Genomic DNA, 22,221 nt, shown 5'->3' on the forward strand with positions numbered 1-22,221 from the left:
TGAATATTATTAAGGGGGAAGAGTGTTGTTCAATAGGATTACCATTAACAATTACTAAAGTAAGTAAATTTTCGATCAGGTGATCCTTTGTTTAATCAATCGAACAACTGTTATTTTCTGCAAATTTTATTTAATGTATATTTCGATTTTCGGATAATATGAATGTAAATTTTTCAAGTCATTCTGTTTTATACTAAGCACCATGAATTTCGACTGGGATTCTTTCGGCATCAAACAATTCGAAGATGGTAAGTCCAAGATAGAACTCTTTGATTATTGTATATTTATAATTATTCCTATAAAAAAAATCTATCATGTCATACAAATACTTGAGTTTCTATAAATAAAACTATATTTTAACACAAAAACGGCCAGAGAGATCTTAAGAAAGTAAAAATAAATTTAAATTATTTAGCCCCTGAAGCTTGAGATTGAGATAAAAAGCGATTTAACAATGAAATTGTTATGCTTGTTAAGAATTGAAATCATTTCGTTATTTTAGGATGGATTCATTTTGATCCCGCATATCGGAGCAAACCGGACGTTGATGTCAATGATCTCAACTGCACTCTGCCGGCCATTGTGGAGTTCCCTAACTTTATGCGACGGAAAAGTTGTATAGCAGCCGTAGTGTGCTTTTTTCTATCTATGTATCTTTTCGTCTTCCTGGCGATTGTTTGTGATGATTACCTGGTGCCAGCCATGGAGCGTCTTTGCTACAGTAAGATATCATATTCATCATTTCCAATTTCGGGAAAGGGGGTAGGATTTTCCAGCTAAGTTAGGTACACGATCATGAATACCTAGGTAAAGTAAAAGTTGCAGCAATTTTTAAATTAATTTTAAATTGAATTCAATAATTTGTTTTATTATTTAATCTATGCTGATTTAATTGATTATTATTTATTTATTTATTTATTTTTAATACATTTTTAATTTTAATAATTAAAAAAAATAATTATTGTACCCTTTTTTTATCAAAAATAATTATTAAACATAATTTTTATATTTTTCGTCAAAATATGGTTATTCTTGAGAATTTTGTGCTTTTTACGGTCCCTGCTATAAAGTATTTATATTTTCTTGATCAGTATCCATATTAAATTGCAAGTGGTGTCATTAAAAAATATTTTTTTACTTTGTTTAAGGGAGTAACGGGTAATTGATAGTCGATACAGCGATTCCACTTGTTTATTAAGTGTTTGTAACGAAAGTCCCCAAACTTACAGCTCTGCGTATGACATATGATGTGGCCGGGGCCACTTTCCTGGCGGCAGCCACCTCGGCACCCGAACTGTTTGTAAACTTTGTAGGAACATTCGTCACTAGCGGGGACATCGGAGTGGGCACGGTCGTGGGCTCATCGGTGTTCAATATCCTGGTGATTGCCGCCGTTTGCGGCATTCTTTCTCAACCGGTGCGTATTACCTAATACTGTGTAGTCTATGTATCTCCTTTTTGTACCTCTTTGTAGGTTAAAGTGGGCTGGTGGCCGGTGACGAGGGACACCATCTGGTACCTCGTGGCCATCGCATCGCTCACAGTTGTGCTGTTGGACTCGCAGGTCATGTGGTACGAGGCATTGACCCTCTTTCTTCTCTACTTTGTGTATCTTATTCTACTGATCCTGGACCGACGGATCCAAAATTTGGTTCGCAGTAAGAAAAACCTTTCTTTTTTTGGGTCAAATCTATAATCTATGAAAGCAATATATTTATTTCAAGATTTAAATTTATTTATTCATGAAACATAAAAACAAATATCATTAATGTTTTTCAAAGCTGCAAAATTTTGTAATTTAAGTAAGCCTTAAGTATTCATAAGATCAAGTTAATCCTTGGATACATTTGTTGCGGGATTACCACCAATTAGATCTGATACAAGTAATCTTCCCCAGAGGAGCACATTGAGTCGGAGCTGTTGAACGAGGATCCGCTGACGCGCGAAGAGGAGCCTTTGAAAGGATTCCGGGATCACGTGTGCACTAAACCGGAGCCCGGATCCAACATCTGCAAGTGGATCTGGTGGGCGATCAAGTATCCGGCGGAACTGCTGCTCGCCTGCACCGTGCCCAGTGCCAGGTCCATATTCTTCCTCTCCATGCTAATGGCCGTCGTGTGGATCTCCGTGATCTCCTATATGCTCACCTGGTTCCTCACCGTTGTGGGCCACAACCTTAGCGTTCCGGACTCGATCATGGGACTCACTATACTGGCCGCCGGTACCAGTGTGCCCGAGGTAGCATCCTCCTACATCGTCTCCAAAAAGGGTGAGTGATTTCGAATGTACCATTCGTGCCTAAGAAACAAGTAAACTAGCTTTAAACTAACTAACTTAAGTCAACAATTTACTTCAGGAACAAGAGTAGAAATTGTTCTTTATGTTTAATATATATCTAAAACTATAAAACTACATGGATTTATATCATTTATTATTAAATTAATAATTAAACTTCATTACTGCTCATAGTTTATTTTTAACACTTTAACACACTTATTAAATTGAAATTTTCTTCTTTGTTTGGATGCAGGCTATGGCTCGATGGCCATCTGCAATGCCATTGGCTCGAACACCTTCGACCTTTTCGTGTGTCTGGGTCTGCCTTGGCTGATGAAGAGCCTGATCGTCCAGCATGAGATTGAGATCGATTCCACGGCCCTCACCATCACCACGGCCATGCTGGTGGGCACCGCCTTCGTCCTCTACGTGTGCCTCCTGGCCAACAGGTTCTGGCTGGGCAAGGTCGTCGGATGGATTTGCCTGGCCTCCTATGTGGTCTTCCTCATCGTCGCCTGTACACTGGAGATGCTGCTGGTCGCAACAAACAATTGCGACCTTGAGGAGGTTGGCTTTGTCTAGGATCATTATTTGGAAACTATTGTAACAAGTAATAAATTCAGCAGAAGTAATTAAAAAGAAAATTTATTTACTTGGGATGTATTTATACTGTTGCACAAAATAGTAAATCTAAGTAATTGGCTTATTGTATTCATGTAATATTTCCATATTTAAAATAAGTAAAATCATTTTACATATGGTTTTATATTTTTATTTACAGCAACAGGTCACCAAGAATGAATAAAATGTAAACTAAGATTGTTCAGCATTTTGCGATATTGAATATATATGTATTTTATTTAATTACTTGTGAATTTCTATTGTACTTATACTTATACTGACTCATTTTAAGGAGGTTTCTTAGAGATATGATTTAATAGTCGAAAAAAAATTTGCATTAGAAGGTGCTCTATATTTCAAAGAATTCTGTTTTTTTTGCCGCTAAAGAAAATTCGAAGACAACACACTTAACGGCCCTTTGGTACATCGCCATCTAAAGATATTTTGGTCAGACCCTGCCTCGATATCGATATGATCGATATGTCCTCCGATCGCGGATCAATTGGTTGATTCGAGGACAGGTGCCGAATCTATTCCCGGCGATCGAGCGATCGAGCGACAATCGTCACATGGTGACGTCAATTAGCCATGTTATGACATCAAGCGATCAGAGATACTTCAGTTTCACGCTGTCATTGGTAATACACCAGTGTATTTGGTCTCCTATAATTTATATTACAGATAAGGGTTTTTTTTTAATTTCTAAGGCCACTCGAAAGCGAATGCCTGGGGAAATATTTATACCAAAGATAGTGGCGCCTGGAACTCACAATCCCCGCTCCCATTTTGAAGTATGGGAATCCCTGGGTCTTCTTTATTCGTAAAATATTCAGTGGCAGGAAAAACCCTATCAAAAATGTACTTAAAAATTCTTCGCTCTTGAATTTTGCCTTGCAATTTCATAAAAAACACATATTAACTTGAATAGATTTTAGAGTTTCTATCATGGAAAACATAGTTGTGTTTCTAAAAACCTACATTAAATTTTTGGGTTTTTAATGCTTCCTTTGCTCAAATTTTTTTTCTTAAAAACAAATATGTATATATACATATAAATATAACTAATAAGACTTCTTTTAAAAGACTACTAGAACTTTTACACTGTTTTGTTTCCGATTTGTTGATTTTTAGGTGCACTAAAAATAATCTTTAAGTTATTATTTTTAAAAGTCCTCTGGATTCTTACCCTTTTTTTTAATTTAGTTGTTTTTTTAAGTGCATTACTTACTGGCCAGTGGCCTTGGGCGCTATCTCACTAAAAAAAAAAAAGTGTGCTAACCCCCATGGGCGTCTAATGGATTTTATGCTTTGGTTTCTTGATCTTTGTGCATTCGCAAAATGGAGGTGCCTCCAAAGATCAACCGGACATTTAATATTGCGATTAGATTCGTTTCCAGCGGATTTCGGGGAGCAGTTAAATTGGCAACAGCACCGAAAGGTAAGGAGTGCTTCAGAGTAAGTCGCCACTGGAACTGAAGTGGGTCCCTATCTTGATCAAACTCTCACTTACGATGTCCGCCAGTGGATTGACTCGTTTACCTGATAATCAATAATCGCACGGCCACTCGAGCCTTTATTTACTTTTGCCCAAAATGGAAAGTAAAGTATATAGTATATACTATACATCAATACCGCACCAGATTGAACGACATCACTCGTCGACCGTCGAAATTCGTTGGCCAGTGTAATTTAACTTAATTTAATTTTAAAAGCCACCTCGTAATCTGTGAGTGCTACCAAAATTTTAACAGCTTTTTTCAAAGATTACCCTATAATTACAATTACTCTATGGCCCGCCATAAGTTTCGAGTGCCCCAAATAAAATTGCTTCTGCCGCCCGAAAAAAAATTGATTATTTTCGCACACCACCCACGATTTTATTGCCAGGAATATACACATATATTAAGGTCTTTAACTTTCGATCATGTGATTTCGATTTGTTCTTTCTGTGAAATAGAAAATACTTACAAAGTCTAAGTGTCTTTCAGATATAAGTAATTCCGATGCATAGTTATATGGTTTTGTGTGCTACAATTAAAGATACAAATATAAATACAAGATTTTCATAGAAGAATATCCTAATATTGTTAAAAGTGTTGCTGCCACTTAAAATTATAATTTCTCTATGTTGAATTCTACATTATTTTAACAAAGCTTAGTTTTAAGTTTATGTGACTTTAATTTGTTTGTTCTGTTTAAATTTGATTTATGGACTCTTGATTATAATTATCTTTTAAAAATGTATCATAAATATAACTTTAAACAAAAGCTTAATTTCACCTAAATAGCTTAATGGACAATGATCTTGTCTGGCAAACTTGGCTGATAACTTAATTGGACACAATAATATGGGAGGCTTTCTACAAGGTTGAACATTGTCAAAGATTATACACACTTGCACCAAACACACACTATAACCAAACATTTAAAAGTCGACACACAGGACGTTATTGGTATTTATATAAATACAACCATAACGAGTCAAGTTTTGGATACAGTGTTTGTTTATTTTAAAAGAAATAAGAATTAATAAAAAAAATAAAGTCTCTCATAAAATAAGTAAGATTCCTCAAACATCGTTATCTAATATTTTGATTATCATCAGAATTGTCGCGGTTTTTGCTATTACTTTATGATTATACGTTCATTTTTGAGTTCCAAGGAAGTTGAGTTAAAACCACTTTTTTCTTGCTAACAATCAAATCAACGAACAGTTTTTTTTGTATATTTTATGGTATTGCTTTAAACCTCAACATTTAAAATACATGTTTTCACTGCTATTCGCTTTGAGTGCGAAATAAAGAACTTCTTATTTTAGGAGCAGTGGTTCCTTATTTAAGAAATACAATTTAAGTTTAAATAAGTCTTGAACCAATATTCATAATTGATTTAACAAATATTTTAATGTTTTAACTAACATTTTATGTGCAAAAGTCTAATTCGCTCTAGTCATTAAGTTTTTAAAATAACAGGTAGTTGTAAGGGTGGTCATAATATTTTTATTTCTTGGTCAAACAAATTTTTATTAAAACCGATTAAATCGCAGTTGTTAGTTATTTTATTTGTGAGTTTAATAATACATGTTGAGTTGTTTTTATAAAATAATACATTTCTTAATTAGCTACAAGGATATAACAACTTTTGCTTGACTAAGGTGTCCTTTTCGCTGGCTAACCAACATTTAGTTTAAAATAGGAAAATAAACGAATCAAGATCTCGACTGATAGGTATTTCCACACTCCGGATAGATAGCCCACGGCGCCCGGAAAGTAATCCCCTGGATTAACCCACCTCAAATCGAATAGTCAGCCTGTCTGTCAGCATTAAATTGTCGAAAAGTGTCGAATATTTCAGGTGCATAGAAGTCGAGCAGCTGCCAGAGTAGACTTATCGCCGTTTTATTGATATGGCCATGTACAGATAAACCCGATCCGAGAACATATATAATCGTTGAGCCTTTGGCAGGTGCTACGCCATTGTTTGGCCAAATCCATGACGTATGGCAAGAAATCGGACGTCATTACCACCAGCAAAACCCCACAAAAATAAAAAAAATCCCGGAAAGGGGGCCCGAAATCGGAGTCGAAATCAAATTCAGAAGCGTGCTGATTTGATTGGCCGGTAATCGACGATGATAAAGCACGAAAACACTTTCTTTGCTTGCGAACGTTTATAAATATGATTTCTTAACTATTATTTACAATCCTTTGTCAACGAAATAATCTATGAGATCAGGAGACATGCCTCCATGCGTACTTTCCAAAAATCTTAAATGAATGAAAACAATAGCTTATATATCAAATGGAAAATGATTTGCAAATACAAGTTACACTGGTAAGATCCCTTAAGCACTTTAAATAAAATTCTTAACCATTTTCCCACGCAAATCAAAATTGTGAAAAAAAATATTTATCGATTTTTATACCAGAAAAAAATATATAAATATAATTAATTTTAGCGCTCAGTTTTTTTTTCCTGAGTGTAGAGTCCGGAATTGAAATCCCCAAATTTAATTGCTGTTACTATTTAAACTCGTAGCATCGCGTTTTTTAATAGCTGATCTGTAACAATTAGTGATTTAATTTTAATTATAGTGCTTAAACGCCCTTTAAGTTTTCAGAGCAACAGCTTTAGTTAAATTTAGGAATGCAATAAAACACAGTGCGCAGGTTTTCTATAATAAGCACTTTTAAGGTGCCATTGAATTTTAAGGTGCTTAAAAATTTATTTTTAGTTACTTTCTATTAATATTTTTAAGCTATAAAATTGTTAGTTAGTAGGTACTATACGTATTTATAAGTCTTTCAAAATAGATAAAGATAACTTATTTGCAAACAAAAGTAAAATTGACATTAATTTAATACTTAATGTTAAATTATTTTAATTAATGTGGAAAATATAAGATTTAAAATAGTTACCAGTGTATTTTTTTATTTATGAATTCCAAATATACTGTTTGCATTTTTGTTTTTCTTTTTTTCCAATATTTTTAAAGATTATTTTTCTTTTTAAAGTTACGAGACGTACTGTATAAACCGATATTCAATCAGCTTTTACACACCTTTGTGATCGGTTTGAGACTACTGGGAATCGATTGATAAATGTCGGGGCAATTGTTGTTTTGCCGTCTTATCAGGACGGTTACTGGTATACTAATGACTCTTTACTTACCTATATTTTGAGAGCCCTCCCATACACATACAGTACTTACTATACTACTTTAGCATAATGCAGGGAAACACTACTATGGCGTTTGAAGTGTTCCATACATTTTGACATTGGATTCCGAAAGTACTCATCCTTGTGTTTCCTTAGCTTAGCTTGAGATTGGGTATTATTGAAAAAAATATATATACATATATATACAAAAAATGTTTATTCCTCAATATCACTTTGCTCGTTTTATTCCCGCATAGACACTTCAAAACTAAATTAAATCAAAATATAACATAACACTCTGAGTGCTTGAAAAAATATCGAAATGATTTGTAAATTGCGAATTTTGAGAATGAATTAAATTATAAATTAACTGATTAAGTAGTTCAGTTACTTAAGCATTAGAGTATTATCTAGGAACACAACTTCTTTCTGATTGCTGGTTATACTTAAAATTATACAACATCTCGAATAAATAATGATTTTATTTATTGGACTTCGATTGGGTGACTAGACATATATCGGGGCAGCATAATTTCAGCGTATTTAGCCCGGGTATTCCCAACGTATTCCCCACTTTCCGTGTTGAGAACGTAATGATCTCCCTTTGCGGACGGGTAGACCCCCGTTCGGTTTGCCCATTTTCCCGGCAAATGGACTTTACGACTGATACGCAAATAAAAAGCGAAAATGAATCAGGCTAAAAAGAAAAGGGGGGAGTTTAAGGAGGAGGAGTAGGAATACAAAAAAACTGGCCATAAATCCGACAACGTGCACCGACTGACTTGGATTGACTAGACGTACTAGAGAGATATCTTTATAAAACCGTCAATATGCGGCGACGTCGCTGCTGCTGCCGCTGCCGCTGCCTCTGTCGACGTTACCGCCGCTGCCTCTGTCGACGTCGACGCCACCGGCGACGTTGCTGTTTATTATTAAGACGGGCGCGAGCGGGCCGCACTTAATTAGTTGTGCGATACAATTCTAGCCAAGCGGTTAGCTGGAGTTTGCTTGCCAGCGAGAAGTGATACGAAAGAAAAAATACCGCGAACGGAAATCCGAAAATTCGAACATCGAATATCGAATATCGAAAATCGAAAATACCAATAGTTCAAATACCCGTTAGCGAAACGCATTCAAGCACTCCGTTGCGCATACGCCGTGTGTGTTCCCCCAATTCAAGCAAACAAAGCGTTATAAAATTAGTTATAAAATCGATTCAAGTGTCTGCTCTCAAGTTGTTTTTTATTTTTTACGTTCCGCCAACGTTTGCTTTTGTTAATATATTAATAAGTACGCAATGGCTAAAACTACAGCCCTGATTTTGGGCATTTTTGTATTATTATGTGGTAACCTTTTAACGGATACTCAGGCGGAAGGTGAGTTTCAAAGAAAATATTTCGGAAAATAAGTTTCAACGTTTAGAATAATAATTAAATAAATATTTATTTGTATTTTGGCAACAAGTAACCTATATTTAAATAATAAACAGTAAATCCTTTTTACTCGATTTAACAAATAATAGCAATTTTTGTTCTTTGCAACGCAAAAATTACTAGTTAATTCAAATGTTAATATTTTTATTGCTAAAGATATTTTTCTTCACAGCAAGTGTTTTGTCTTTAAAAAAATGAGATAAATTATTAGTTAATCGCATGTCACAAATTCTATCTCTTGAATTAAAATTGCTAAATCTTTAAGCTTAACTGAGGACAAAAACTAAACAAAAAGTTACATTTTTAAAATATGTTTCTATTGAGATGCTATTAGCTCTCAGAATAATTTAGGTCAAAAATATGCTGAACCTTAATCTGCATGTAATGGTTATATTTTAAATATAAGTTCTTGCGATTATGGTAACAATAAAGTAAATAAAATAATGAATCCTTCTAATTCTTTTATAAGAAACACCTTTATACAATTAAAACTAAACTGATGTGGGAAAAGATATACAAAGAAAGAAATAAAAACCACAACCAAATTAGTTGAATCAGTTTAATGCTACATATAAACCCAACTAGACGTCAAGTCTTAAAGATTATTTTGGCAGCCTAAAAGCTAGTTAAATACAGCCCTTAAAATGTTTACCCTCGAATGGGCAACGTTTGCCAAATATTTGCGTGCCTTTCCGGCTCTGTTTTGCACCCCTGTCCCTAATCATTAGCCACACGCTTATCTAGACTTCCTGTCGCCCCCAAAGCGATTCACTTGGTACTCGCACTTATCCAGTAAATAGATGTATAGATAGATCGATGGATCGATCAATCAACTAGCACTTATCCAGCGATGGCAAATGGATGCTTCCTGGTGGGCTCGGCTTTTTCGACTCTCGAGGATGGCCCATCCAGATGGCTCTTATCGGAGAGCCTCTTGGCAAAAGTGCTGAGATTTACCCCTGATTTATGTGGAACATGCCATTCGTATTATGGCTTTATCAGCCAACCACGGCTATAAATACGGCCTGATGCCATTAAAAACAAATCGTGGCCGGACACTATCTAGTGCTGCGGTCATTTAAATTGTACCGAGTCCATTATCGTCGCAAGTTGATTTCCTTTAAGATTTCTTGATTGCCCATTATGGGCCGATACGAACGCGAACACAATCGTTTCGAACTTATCGAGGGAGCTCTGGTTTATTCACTCAGCTCAATCTGATCGGGAATTTTCCCATTGTCCATATTTCAGTCGAGATTACCAAACAAAAAATTATCTTTTAATTAAAATCTCGTTTTTTTTCGCTTTTTTTCCTTATTATTTTGTGTTATCGGCTTAATCAGGATTTTTAATACATTTTTATATTAGAGCATATTAGTTTTGTAATCAAATTCCCCTTACAGCAATTTAAAAACAATTTTTTCTACTTTCCTTGTGATCATAATGGATTATAATTCATGACAAGTGTTTTTGTGAATATAAACATATTTTTTAAATTAAAAACTATTTAGTAAAAAAATTAGTATTTTAGTTACCATTTTTTAACGCCTTGCCGTGTAGAACAGTCTTAATAAATTATATATATAGTGTATTTTGTATTAGTTAAAAAGTATGTATCAGGTGGAATAAAGCGTTTTCCGCCGTATAAATTTTATATAATTTTGTTCAGTATCATCCATCGACCCAATGCAGCCATACATATATGATCGGGAAGTTTGGGAACTATTAGTTTCTACATCTTTAATGGAAAAACAATTCTTTAATGAAAAATTATTAAAATGTTTAAATAAATGCAAAATAAAACTTCGTTGAGTTTTTGAAAGTTATTAGTGATAATCGATGATTATACATGAATCTTAAGCGGATTGGATGACAATATCGTCTACACGGAAAAAAATCAAACATCAATATGAAACTATTTAGACATCAATGTTACCCTGTTAGTGGTAAAAACACATTAGTAATGTGCTTATTCTTGTTATAATAAATTTATAATAAACTGGCACTCAATTAGACTCAATTTGATATATTTCCGTATTCAGCTGATACTACTTGGTATAAAATTGCACTTTTAAAACAAGTTGTTTGTAATGGAGTACAAACTAAAGCCTCAACTTGTTACATTTTCTTCAAATAATTTTTGGGTCAATTTGGTTTTATTGGTATAACATCTTGAATTTTGAGTACAAACGCATATTACTTGAAATATAGTCTTTATAATTAGACGTCAAAATCTTCCATAATTTTGTAGTTGTAATAGGAACTAGTCTTAAAGGTTTTTTTTAACTAAATATATTTTATTTAATTACAAGATCTTATAATATCTAAAATTGAATAATTTTGTTTTCTATTGATGAAAGTTGTTTAATAAATGTAAACTTTCAAAATCTTCTCTAAATTACAACATGTTTGGGCGTTAAATAAGTAATAAACTTTATGGTGATTGGCTCCCCTTATTACTATTTTTATTGTCCCACCATTTCAATTGGCTTTAATGCATTAATAACATGGCATGTTCTCCACCTATTTTTACCAATTTTGCACTGACAGATTTGTCGATTCATGATCTTGATCTTCATGTGAGCACCATCATTGCCATAATCGGCTTGCATAATGAAGATCGGTGCTGGAAGTCGGCTATGGATGGGTTATCGATCGGTAAACGATAGCAGGGTCTGACCAGGTTATTCCCAGTTTCCTCGGAAACGCAAATCTCATCCCAAAACCCACTGGCCAGAGATCTATAAATATGTGCGGTTCGATTAATATGCTCCCTTGTGTTTGGCGCTCGGTGTTTGGTAATTCCGAAATGCCATTTACGCTGAAATGATGAAAAGAAATTTATGGATCTGTTGACGTTGAACTTGGACTAAAAGCACCGATCAAAATTGGGAAGTGCCATTCGGGGACTTTTCGCCCTGAGCCATAATTGTCCACAGGGGCCAGTAATTACAGGCCCGTTTTCTTGTTGCCGATCTTGTGCTGAGTCTGAGCATTACTATCTATTTGTTTTTATTCACCTATTTGTGTAGTGCTGCCCGGTATTGTTTCGTTTCGTTTTGTTTTGTTTTGTTTTGTGTTTTGCCGGCGCAAACAAGTAAACACGCTCGTCTGACAACGTGAGACAACACCATGCAACAGGGGTATCAAAACCCTTCAGTACTTACAGATCTCAAGTACTGGATCCCTGAAAACTATTTGTTATTAAGATGTACATGCCAAAGTGACTTACAGTATTTTTATAGAAATTACAAGCCAAATGTAATCTTGAGGAATTGTACATTTATGATACTTCAATATGTTCTTTTTGCGTAACCTTAATCCATAATCCCTCATATTCATGCATTCTGTTACCATTCCCTTTTCATGTCATGGCCATTCGTTTTCCACTCATGTGTTCCCAAATAAAACAGACGACTTTTTTGGGTAAGTTGCATGCATAACATTTAAGTGTATCACTCTTAGTAAAGACTATACTTTAATAATGAAATTCAACGGTTTCACAATTCGTTAGTTGCCTTATATAATATTTTAAGTTCAAGCATTGAGTTTTGTATTATATTTACGCCATAAATATTTTTGTAAGCAATTAATCAGTTTAAATTTACGACTTAATCCCTTTAACTCTGCAACTAAAAGGCGTTAACGTTTACTTAGTTATAAATATTTAAATGTTTTTCAACTTAATATTGAGTACTTAAATCCATTTATTAAATAACCACTTTCTTAAAAAAGTCGCCTAATATAAAATACATTTTTTTAACCAGTCACTACAATATCATTTGTAATCTGTAAGAGAAAGTTATGAAAAAATAGAAAAAGTCAAACTTTTCGAAGTCATTTTCGTTTTTAGCTAAAACAGAAATGAAACTCAACATGGCATTAATAAATCCATCTTAATTTCATCAATTTTCAAATTATTTCGAATATTGATCAATAGTATTGTTTTGTATCCCTTGCCCTATCCGTAGTCAGTCAGTTATTACTTATTCAGTTCACGAATCAAACTTTTGTTGGCCAGTGATGGCGCATAACCATTATAGTATTATAGTATTATACCATTACCAGCGGACAACTGGCAGCGAACCAATAAATCGTGTTTACCAAACAATTAGCCAGCACTTTTCGCATTGGTTCGATGCGCTGTGACTTTGATTCGAATTCGAATTTGAATTCTAATTTGCATTTGCATTGGCATTGCCGCATGGGCCGTTGGTGTTTCAAAACTCTTGGTGGGACCCTCGCTGGGCGGTAATTGGAACGAAGGAAAACGCGTCGGTTATTGATTGCAAAACGGTTCTCCTTGGCGGTATACATAGGTTGAGCAATTCATCGGATCGATGGGCGGATCGGGGCCTCGAGATCTGGGACTTCCCGAAACGAACAAGGGCTTTGGGCCCTCAGGCCACAAATTTCCCCGATTTCCGCAAGTCGGTCCGACACTCAGCAATAAAACTCGACTTTGACTGGGCCTTCGACTCGACGCCAGTTTGGGTTTTCCAATGCATCTCATAAGCGATACGCTGCACTCGAAGAAATGCTTTTCACGTTTTTGAGTATTCTACATACCCAAAAAAAAAAAAATAGCATTTACAATTTATTTATAGCATTTTCATAAAACAATGTAATGCTCAATATAATTTAACATAACATTATATCTAAAAAAGTACTACAAATCATTTTTGTTAAAAAATATACTTTCATTTAAACTTATGATTTTGAAACTGTGTTTGTTCTGTTTTAAAAACCTCAAAAAAAAAATAAAAGAATATTAATTGAAATTAATTTAGAACAGTGGTCTTACTATTGATAAACTTTGCAGTTTTTGTTGTTGCTACATATTTTTTGTCATAGTCAAAAGCCCAAAAAAGAAAAACAAAAAATTTAATTTTTACTTTTTAAAAATTACATTTTCTCCTGATATTTTGTTTCAAGATTTTCCTTTGAGGAAAAAATGTAATTTTTAAAGAGTGAAATTTACATTTCCTTCTGTCATTTTGTTTAAAGATTTTTCTTTCTGGGGATTTAAATGGAAAATATATATTTGAAAATCTTATCTCAAATTCATTGTGTTTCCCCATTTTGTTCGAGTGTTAGCGCTTCAAACTGGCAACTGCCAACAAGTTCAATAAACTTGTTTGTCTGCTGAGCTCGGCTCGGTTCGGGTTCGGGTTTTGGGCCGTAATACTGACACTCGTAGACACGTTCTGCGACTCTGACTCCGACTATGGCTTAAATGCATTCCAGATGCAATGCCAAGTTGGCTTTTTAGTCGGCCAAGACTTTTCCTCTCGGCGGGACGCGATATGAGTGCCCATGATTGCGGCTGTGGATGTGAATTCGAGTTTGACCCACTGGTTTTGAGTGCAGGGAGTATGTAAGACAACCCGATGTTTGCCATGCCATTTGCCTTTGTTTTCCCCGCCGCGATTGTCTGCCATGTTTTCGTTTTCCATCACCAGCAGTGATTGCAGGTGGAAAACAATTGAACAATTATTGCTCTTGTCGCGCGATGTTGCTGCCGTGCAATCGCTGCTGCCGATGTTGCTGCTGTTGCTGTTGCTGCTGTTGCTGCTGCTGCTGCTGTGCAGGTGCCACAATTCTTGGCACGCAATTTACTAAAAAAAACCTACGAAACATTACGAACAAATTAAATAAATCCAAAACCAAAACCAAAACAATGGCCAAGTGATGATAATCCACGGGGCGTGGCTGGAGCATCGAGTTAATCGGAAAAATCGGGTCAAGAGGTTGCCCCCACTGTGTGTGGGACTTGGTCAACAAAAACGCCACGAAAATAATAATAAATAATAAAATCCGAGTGAAAACGAAACAGCAAATGATGGCTGACATTGGTAATTCATTTACTGCCCGCGGGGGGGGAAGGGGTGTAAAACTGATAACGCTCTAGACCTAGACAAGGAACTCACGCGCCCTTCCCTTAGATAAAGAAACCCTCTCCCCCCCATTGGCGATCATAAAACAATAACAATAATAATAACAATAATAAGCCAGACAAACATAAACAAATCATCAGCCGAATGCCCATGACTGTCGCCTTTATTTTCGGCCGCCAATGCAATTTTTGTAAAATCCCAAGCCAAAGCCAATGAAACCAACAAATAGCTAAAAACAATGTTGTAAAAACAAAAAAAAAAAATGCCAATCAAAATCGAGCAGAGGCGCATTAATACTGGCATCCAAGTTAATTGCGCCCAGGGCTATATAATTGGTTATCTGACCACGAATATGAATGGAATGCTTTTGTTTTTTCTTGAGCGTTTCGTGCGAACTGCAGAAATTATAATGAAATCATAATAGTCGGGAACTAACAATGAGTAACTTAAATGCCCATAAATGCTATCTGAAAGGTCCACTTCCCCGTAAACAGCTAAGTACTTTGTTCCGATTTTAAAGACAGCCTAAACATTTTCAAATGGCGCATTTAGTTGAGATTTAGTAAATAATTTATAAAATTAAAATTTCGTTTCAATAATACATTTTAGGAGTTACATTTAGATTTTTTGAAACTAAACGTTAAATGGCCGCTTAATTGGTAGTCCCAGTTTTGAAACATGATTACTTTAAATGAATACCAGTTAAAAGTGCAATTGTTTATAGTAAGATTTATAAATTTAAGCTCTTAATTTTAAATTGTTCACGCAAGAAAAATAATTTCAATAGCCAATTCAGTTGCCATGTTGACAGTCAAGTAGAAAGTTCTACAAAGAGAAAGTTCGTGGACAAAAATTCCCGTTTTATAATGGTACAAAAGTTTGCTATTGAACATACATTTTCAAACACAAAATGGAAAAGAGTTTTATTTAACTCAGATTTTAATTTAAATTATCACAAAAATCATATTTTACTTAAAGTTATTTTGGATACAACATATTTTAAGCAATTTTATTTATTTTATTACAACAATTTTTGTTTTACATTTTTTATTGCATCGGAAATACTTATACTAATAAAAAATTGTTTTTTTGAAAATCCTTTAAAAATAATAACAGACAAGAATTTGATGTATCTAAGAAAAAATATTATGGGTTTATATATTCTTTACTTTTAGGAAAGAAATCACATCTAATACAGGTTAACAAATTGAAATCGACAAAATGCTTCAAAGATCAAAGCTTGATTTTCGGAGATTTAAATTAAATAGGCATGAAAACAGGTGAAAAACTTTATTTACACTAAAAAAAACAGAGGTGCCAACAAAAGTTGAGTTTCATTTTCTGAATCAGGAAAACAAGGTACAATCTTTGGAGGATTTTGTCGATTTAGGTTTGTAAGACAGGTAACTTTCTACTAAATTTATTTTCCCTTTTGAAAATAATTTAAAAGCATAGTGATCAACCTCCCGAACCATGAATAGTGCCAATATACCCCTATTTTGCGACCACTTGGCAACATTTGATCATTCTGGAATCATTTTACAACCGTCGCTTTTGATTGCGGTGATTGCACGGCTGTCAGTCTGTGGAGAAAACTCCACCGCGACTTAATCTTATCGTTGGGCGAACTCTCCATTCTCCATTATTCTCAATGGAAGAGATTCAGGGCCGCGGAGAGTTGAATCTGGATGTGGAGACCACGATGAGCAATCGATTAACTGCTTGTTTCTTGTCTTTCCAGCAGCAACTGCCATTGGCAACGGGAGCAGTTTCCTGGAGGTCTCGCTGCGCTATTTCGACGAGCAGCTGCTCCTGGACATCCTGCCACGCGCCACATGTCCTGGCGAAAATGTGACCCCTCCGATGGACGAGTTCGCCGACCTGTTTACGGGTGAGTTACGCTGACAATTATGTTAAGATAACTACATTCCAAGGGTAACACACTGTAAATAGATTCCGGATTCCGAATTCCGGATTCCGGATTTCGGATTGCGGATAACGAACCGAACTTGAACTTGTCCATGGACGACGTAGACCATCCACGCTGTCCGGTGTCTTGGCCCAATGTCTTTTCCTGCTTCAGCCCTATCAGCTGCGCCGATAGCGGCCAATTCAATGGCCAATAAATCAGGCAGGCCGCATAGTCTGTTTACGAAGTCATCATTAAATACAGTGCCCACTGGAGTAACGGACAAATGGACAAACGAACACGAGACCGATTAAAAACAGTTTCCATAGGAGTTACGGACAAATCGAAAAAATGCTGACAAACGGACAAACAAACAAATGGATAAACGGACATGAGGCTGATCAAATAAAGTTCCCACTGGAGTTACGGACAAATCGAAAAATCGGAAAAACGGACAAACAAACAAATAGGCAAACGGACAAATGGACAAACATACAAATGGGCAAACGGACAAAAGAACACGAGACTGATCAAATACAGTACCCACTGGAGTTACGGACAAATCGAAAAACGGACAAACGACCACGAGGTTGTTCAAAAACAGTGCCCACTGGAGTTATAAACAGACTAATTGACAAATGGACAAACGGACAAATGGACAAATGGGCACGAGACCGAGCACTTGGGGAAACGCTTTCTTATCAATGGCAATAGAAATAGCAATAGCAATAGCAATGGCAATAACCAACCAGAACACTTACAGCTCACTCAGATGGCGATATCTGTGGAGGGAAGGGGCTATAGATTTTTATAGGAATTTTGATAAGATTTCACCGCTTTCACGGTGTCTCAACTCAAGCCAAACAAAAAGGCTGTTTTTTTCGGGTCTAAATTTAGGGAATGACTGAGATCGATGGCGTATGCGTATCTAATCCACTGCCCGTTGCCAGGTGTACTAGATTGGATCTGTATCTGTGAAGTGTGCGGAAGCCCTATTGTGAGTAGGTGTTTCTAGGGGAAGGAATTGTGCTATAAAGATAAATAGTTTTTACTACGCTGAGCGATTTTCTTCTCTATGTTACTAAATTAGCTCAACTTTTTTTTTAGGAGGCACCATCAACTCAATGACGTCGTCTATGGGCTACAAATTACAATTTAGACAGTTTTATTAGCCGGATTTCAGCAGAACATTTGCTTCAGCGAATTTTTTTTAAATTATTAAGCCCTATACTACTATATTTAGACTTCGCCTTTAATATTTGGTATTGGCAAGTTTTTTTTTATTCTATAGTCGTAAAAGATTTGTGGCCGTATTCGGGTTTAGAACATCGGAATATATTTTTAAAGTACATAACAAATTTTGGGATATATTATTAAGGGAACATTAGAGTTTTATTCGTGCTAAAATATTTGAGACGGTGAGGCATATATAATCTTAATGTCCACTAACAGGGTATTGTAATGGAATAAACTATTTATTAATTTATTTTATTAAATACTTTGATTTTTCATCTCCAATCTGCAGTGGAACAGCTCCGCCAGGGCTGGGTGGTGCTGCACGTCTTCGCCGCGGTCTACTTCTTCATCCTGCTGGCCATCATCTGCAACGACTACTTCCTGCCGACGGTGGAGTGCATCTGCGAGGACCTGCACCTGTCGAAGGACGTGGCGGCGGCCACGTTCATGGCCACGGCCACATCGATGCCCGAGTTCTTCACGAACACCATCAGCACGCTGATCCTGGAGTCCGACATGGGACTGGGCACGATCATCGGATCGCTGATGTTCAACACACTGGGCGTGGCCGGATTGGCCGCTCTGGCCATCGATAAGGTAAGCACTACCTTAAGTGGTAATTGAAAACAAAAATTGAAGCTGCTACTACACAAAATAAATATTAAATTTTTTGATTGCTGCTATAGCAGCTATATGATATCGTTGTCCGATTTTTGTAAAATTAATTATAAATTCTGATTTAGTAAGTCAATACTGTTTCTCAGAGTATTTTTTGTAAAAATTAAAAAACTACAATATAATCAAATATTTTCTACTGAACATATGTAAAGAATTTTTTTAAATTTTCATTTGACTATTTTCTGAATTGATTTTAATGGCAGAAATGTAATTTTAATTTTAACTATATTTAAATTAAATAAAATTCATTTAAATCAAATAGTAACTATTTAAAATTGAGTTTCTCCAAATAAATTAAAATTTCATATTATTAAATCATGCTATTTAATGTGCATAATTACCTTTAGCATTAATATTAAATTAAAAAATGGGCTATACTAGTATAACCCATAAAAAATTGAACGATTTTTATGAGTTTTTAAAAAAACACGTGCGACTTTCTCTTGTATTTATATCAACGAACCAAATATAAAAGCAAAAAACCAAAAATTTTAATTTTCTATAATAAATAGTCGAATTAATTTGGCAGGCTAAAGCACTAACCAATTACCCTACATAAGCGCATATATACAATATATAATCTTACGATGAAGCATTTATGCTTTAAATAAATATGATATTTTTAAAATATCACCAGACATAGATATGATATGAATGTGATATAAGAATAGTTAGCAAGATAACTACTAACCTTAACTATTGATTGACAGCCGGTGCAGTTGGACTGGTGGCCAATAGCCCGCGACTGCTTCATCTACATCTTCAACACGATCATTCTGCTGGTCTTGGCCTGGGGCGGAAGCATTAGCTTCACGGAATCCTGCATCATGATGGGATTCCTGGTGCTCTACTACCTGATCACGTTCAACAACAACAAGTTCATGCCCGCCATTCGGGTGTTCATCGAGGATCGGATGAACTGCTGCTTCTCCACGCGATACGGTGCGTTAAATAGGGTAAACACCTGGTTGAGTTTTTATTATAAATTGTATTCCCACAAAACAGACCTAACGGAGCCCCCAGAGAACAGTGCCAAGGCTCAGTTGCCGCTGAAGAAGGACCCACTCTCCGGCGATGGCCTCTTTGTGGTCAATCTGCCCGAGAACACCTCGTCCATGTCCTCCACTGCCAACCTAACGCACTCCAAGCACTGTAAGTTTCGTTCTTCCAGTATACTTTAAAATAAATAATCTATAAAAAAACAATTCATAAAATAGACCATCTATAAAATAAATAATACATAAGAACTCTTAAATAAATAATGTAAAAAACAAATTTATCCTCAAATAATATTTAATGATAAATAAAAAAGGGAACTAAATAATTAATAAAATAAATAATCTATAAAATGAAATTTACATAAAAAGTCTATAAAGCAAATAAAATATTAAATAAATGATCTATAAAATAAACCAGCTATAAAATAAGTAACGGGTTAAAGAATGTATAAAAAATAAATATTCAAAAAAAAAAAAAATAGTATAATTAACATAAATAATCTATAAAATAAATAAACTAAAAAAATAAATAAATTAAATAACGAATGAAGCAAATGGATAAATGTATGAAGTATACAAAAATTATGATAAATATGAAATAAATATTCTATAGAATAAAAAATCCATAAACTAAATAATTTGTGAAATAAATCTATAAAGTAAATAATTTGTAAAATAATCTTTAAAATAATTATTAATTCGCAGGGAACGGAGAGGATGACGACGAGGACAGTACGCCCAAGAGCATATACGTCTACCCGAGGAACGCCTCCGGATGGACGAAGTTCTGGTGGATCTTCGTCTTCCCGATCAAGTTCTCGCTATCCCTGCTCATCCCGCACCCGCTGAAGCACCGCCGCCTGTACCCGTTGTCCTTCATCATGTGCATCCTGTGCATCGGCGGCAATGCCTACCTGATCGTCTGGATGCTGACTGCCTTCGGTGTGGCCATCCATGTGCCCACCATTGTGATGGGTCTGACATTCCTGGCCGCCGGGTCCACCATGCCGGAAGCCGTCTCCAGTCTCATTTCGCTGAGAAATGGTAAGTGGTCAAAGCAGTCAAATCAACCATACATCATCGTAACTATTTCACAGTAAATTAAAGTTAAAGTGTTTCAAGCGACAAAAAATTACAGTATTAGCACCACTAAAATTGCAAAATAACCGCTGGTGCAGAAAAAAATAGTACAGCTTATTAATAGTTAATTGTTAAGCAACAACAAAGTATAAGGGCAGGATACCACGTACAAATAACGATTTTTATAGTCAATACAGTAAAAAAAACTTGTCTATACAATTACAAAATTCGTTTTTTCAATCAACAAATATAACAAGAAATATCCCATAAATGTTGGCCTATTGAAATAAACACCTTTGAACATATGCCCGACTAATATCGACTAATTTCCCATTTCCAGGTGAAAGTGGCATTGGAGTTTCGAACTCGCTGGGCGCCAATTCGCTGGCCATCCTGTTGTCCCTGGGCGTTCCTTGGTTCGTGAAGAACTGCATCAACTACGGCACCGGGGAGCCCCAGCAGGTCGGCACCCAGGGCATCGAGTACAACATCCTGATCCTGATCATCTCTACGGTGGCGCTGTTCGTCATCCTAAGCTTCAGTGGCTATCGCCTCACCAAGCGCGTGGGCGTGGCCCTCTTCACCGTCTACGGTGTGTTCATCGTCCTGCAGATCCTCATCGAGATGAATGTCTTCTTCCCCAGAGACTGCAGTAGCTAGTGTACCGGGAGAGAACCGAGAGAAATCCTGGTGCTGGCACCAGGAGACTATCATCGCCGCAAAACCACCACATTGCAACTACTTTTCGGTTAGTACTGGATCTGGATCTGGATATGGATCTGGTTAACTAAAATGATAGGCACAAGAATGCTGCTTTGTAGTTATCATTTGAATGTGCAACCAGAAGTCGGAAGCCAGTAGATACTGTGTATTTTTTTTTTTACCCTAGTTTACGCTTTGATTATTGCCTAAGACTGTCTAGGTTTAGACGACGAAGCTTCCCAGCAGCGATATCTATTTATTTCGCGTTGTACATATTGTATATATATATATATATATATATATGATGATTCTGTGTATATCCCATAGCCTGTAGGACCATCCATAAATGTTTGAACCGTTGCCAAAGCCCAAAACGAGATACTAGCAGTTAAGAGGATAATACACACACGCATATCTCTAAAAAAAAAAAGTGCCCACGATATTCACCCATCTTCCTGCCCAGGGCCAAAACAAAAAAAAAAAAAAAAAAAAAAAAAACGCAAAAAATTGCAAAACCACACGAAAAGACCTTCTGTTGATATTCCATGTGCGCTTCCATGTGTGCTTAGTGCTATAGAAAAACTACTTGTTAACGTTATCTGATACCCTTGATACCATTGTTATTAATTTATAAATACATCCTAAGGCAAAATGTTACCGAATCTGCCTTTCATTTCGAATTATCTATGGCTCAAGTGGCTACATTGACGGCTTGACTTGAGGGCCGTTTT

At 35.7% G+C, this 22,221-nt stretch overlaps 2 protein-coding genes across 7 annotated transcripts; both read left to right on the forward strand.

Annotated features, from left to right (window-relative positions):
- Nucleotides 1-73: 73 nt before the first annotated feature.
- LOC108140921 (sodium/potassium/calcium exchanger 4) lies at nt 74-2,916 on the forward strand. The gene is made up of 6 exons (XM_017263983.2): nt 74-248; nt 503-721; nt 1,230-1,417; nt 1,475-1,658; nt 1,898-2,269; nt 2,531-2,916. Exons 1-6 carry the CDS (start codon nt 203-205, stop codon nt 2,857-2,859), a joined length of 1,338 nt encoding a protein of 445 aa, XP_017119472.1. The 5' UTR covers nt 74-202; the 3' UTR covers nt 2,860-2,916.
- Nucleotides 2,917-8,537: 5,621 nt separating this feature from the next.
- Nucleotides 8,538-21,595, forward strand: LOC108140915 (sodium/potassium/calcium exchanger 4). 6 transcript variants are annotated; one of them, XM_017263969.2, is made up of 7 exons: nt 8,538-8,933; nt 16,629-16,778; nt 18,322-18,629; nt 19,421-19,652; nt 19,716-19,862; nt 20,414-20,752; nt 21,129-21,595. In XM_017263969.2, exons 1-7 carry the CDS (start codon nt 8,855-8,857, stop codon nt 21,446-21,448), a joined length of 1,575 nt encoding a protein of 524 aa, XP_017119458.1. In that variant the 5' UTR covers nt 8,538-8,854; the 3' UTR covers nt 21,449-21,595. The 6 variants fall into 6 exon arrangements, with proteins under 6 accessions (XP_017119458.1, XP_017119459.1, XP_017119460.1 ...); XM_017263970.2 differs by having other exon boundaries at nt 16,632-16,778; XM_017263971.2 differs by lacking the exon at nt 8,538-8,933 and adding an exon at nt 14,247-14,363.
- Nucleotides 21,596-22,221: the final 626 nt, after the last annotated feature.

This window comes from Drosophila elegans, unplaced genomic scaffold (genome assembly GCF_018152505.1).
Source record: "Drosophila elegans isolate 14027-0461.03 unplaced genomic scaffold, ASM1815250v1 contig_149, whole genome shotgun sequence".
In the NCBI taxonomy this organism is placed as follows: Eukaryota; Metazoa; Arthropoda; class Insecta; order Diptera; family Drosophilidae; genus Drosophila; species Drosophila elegans.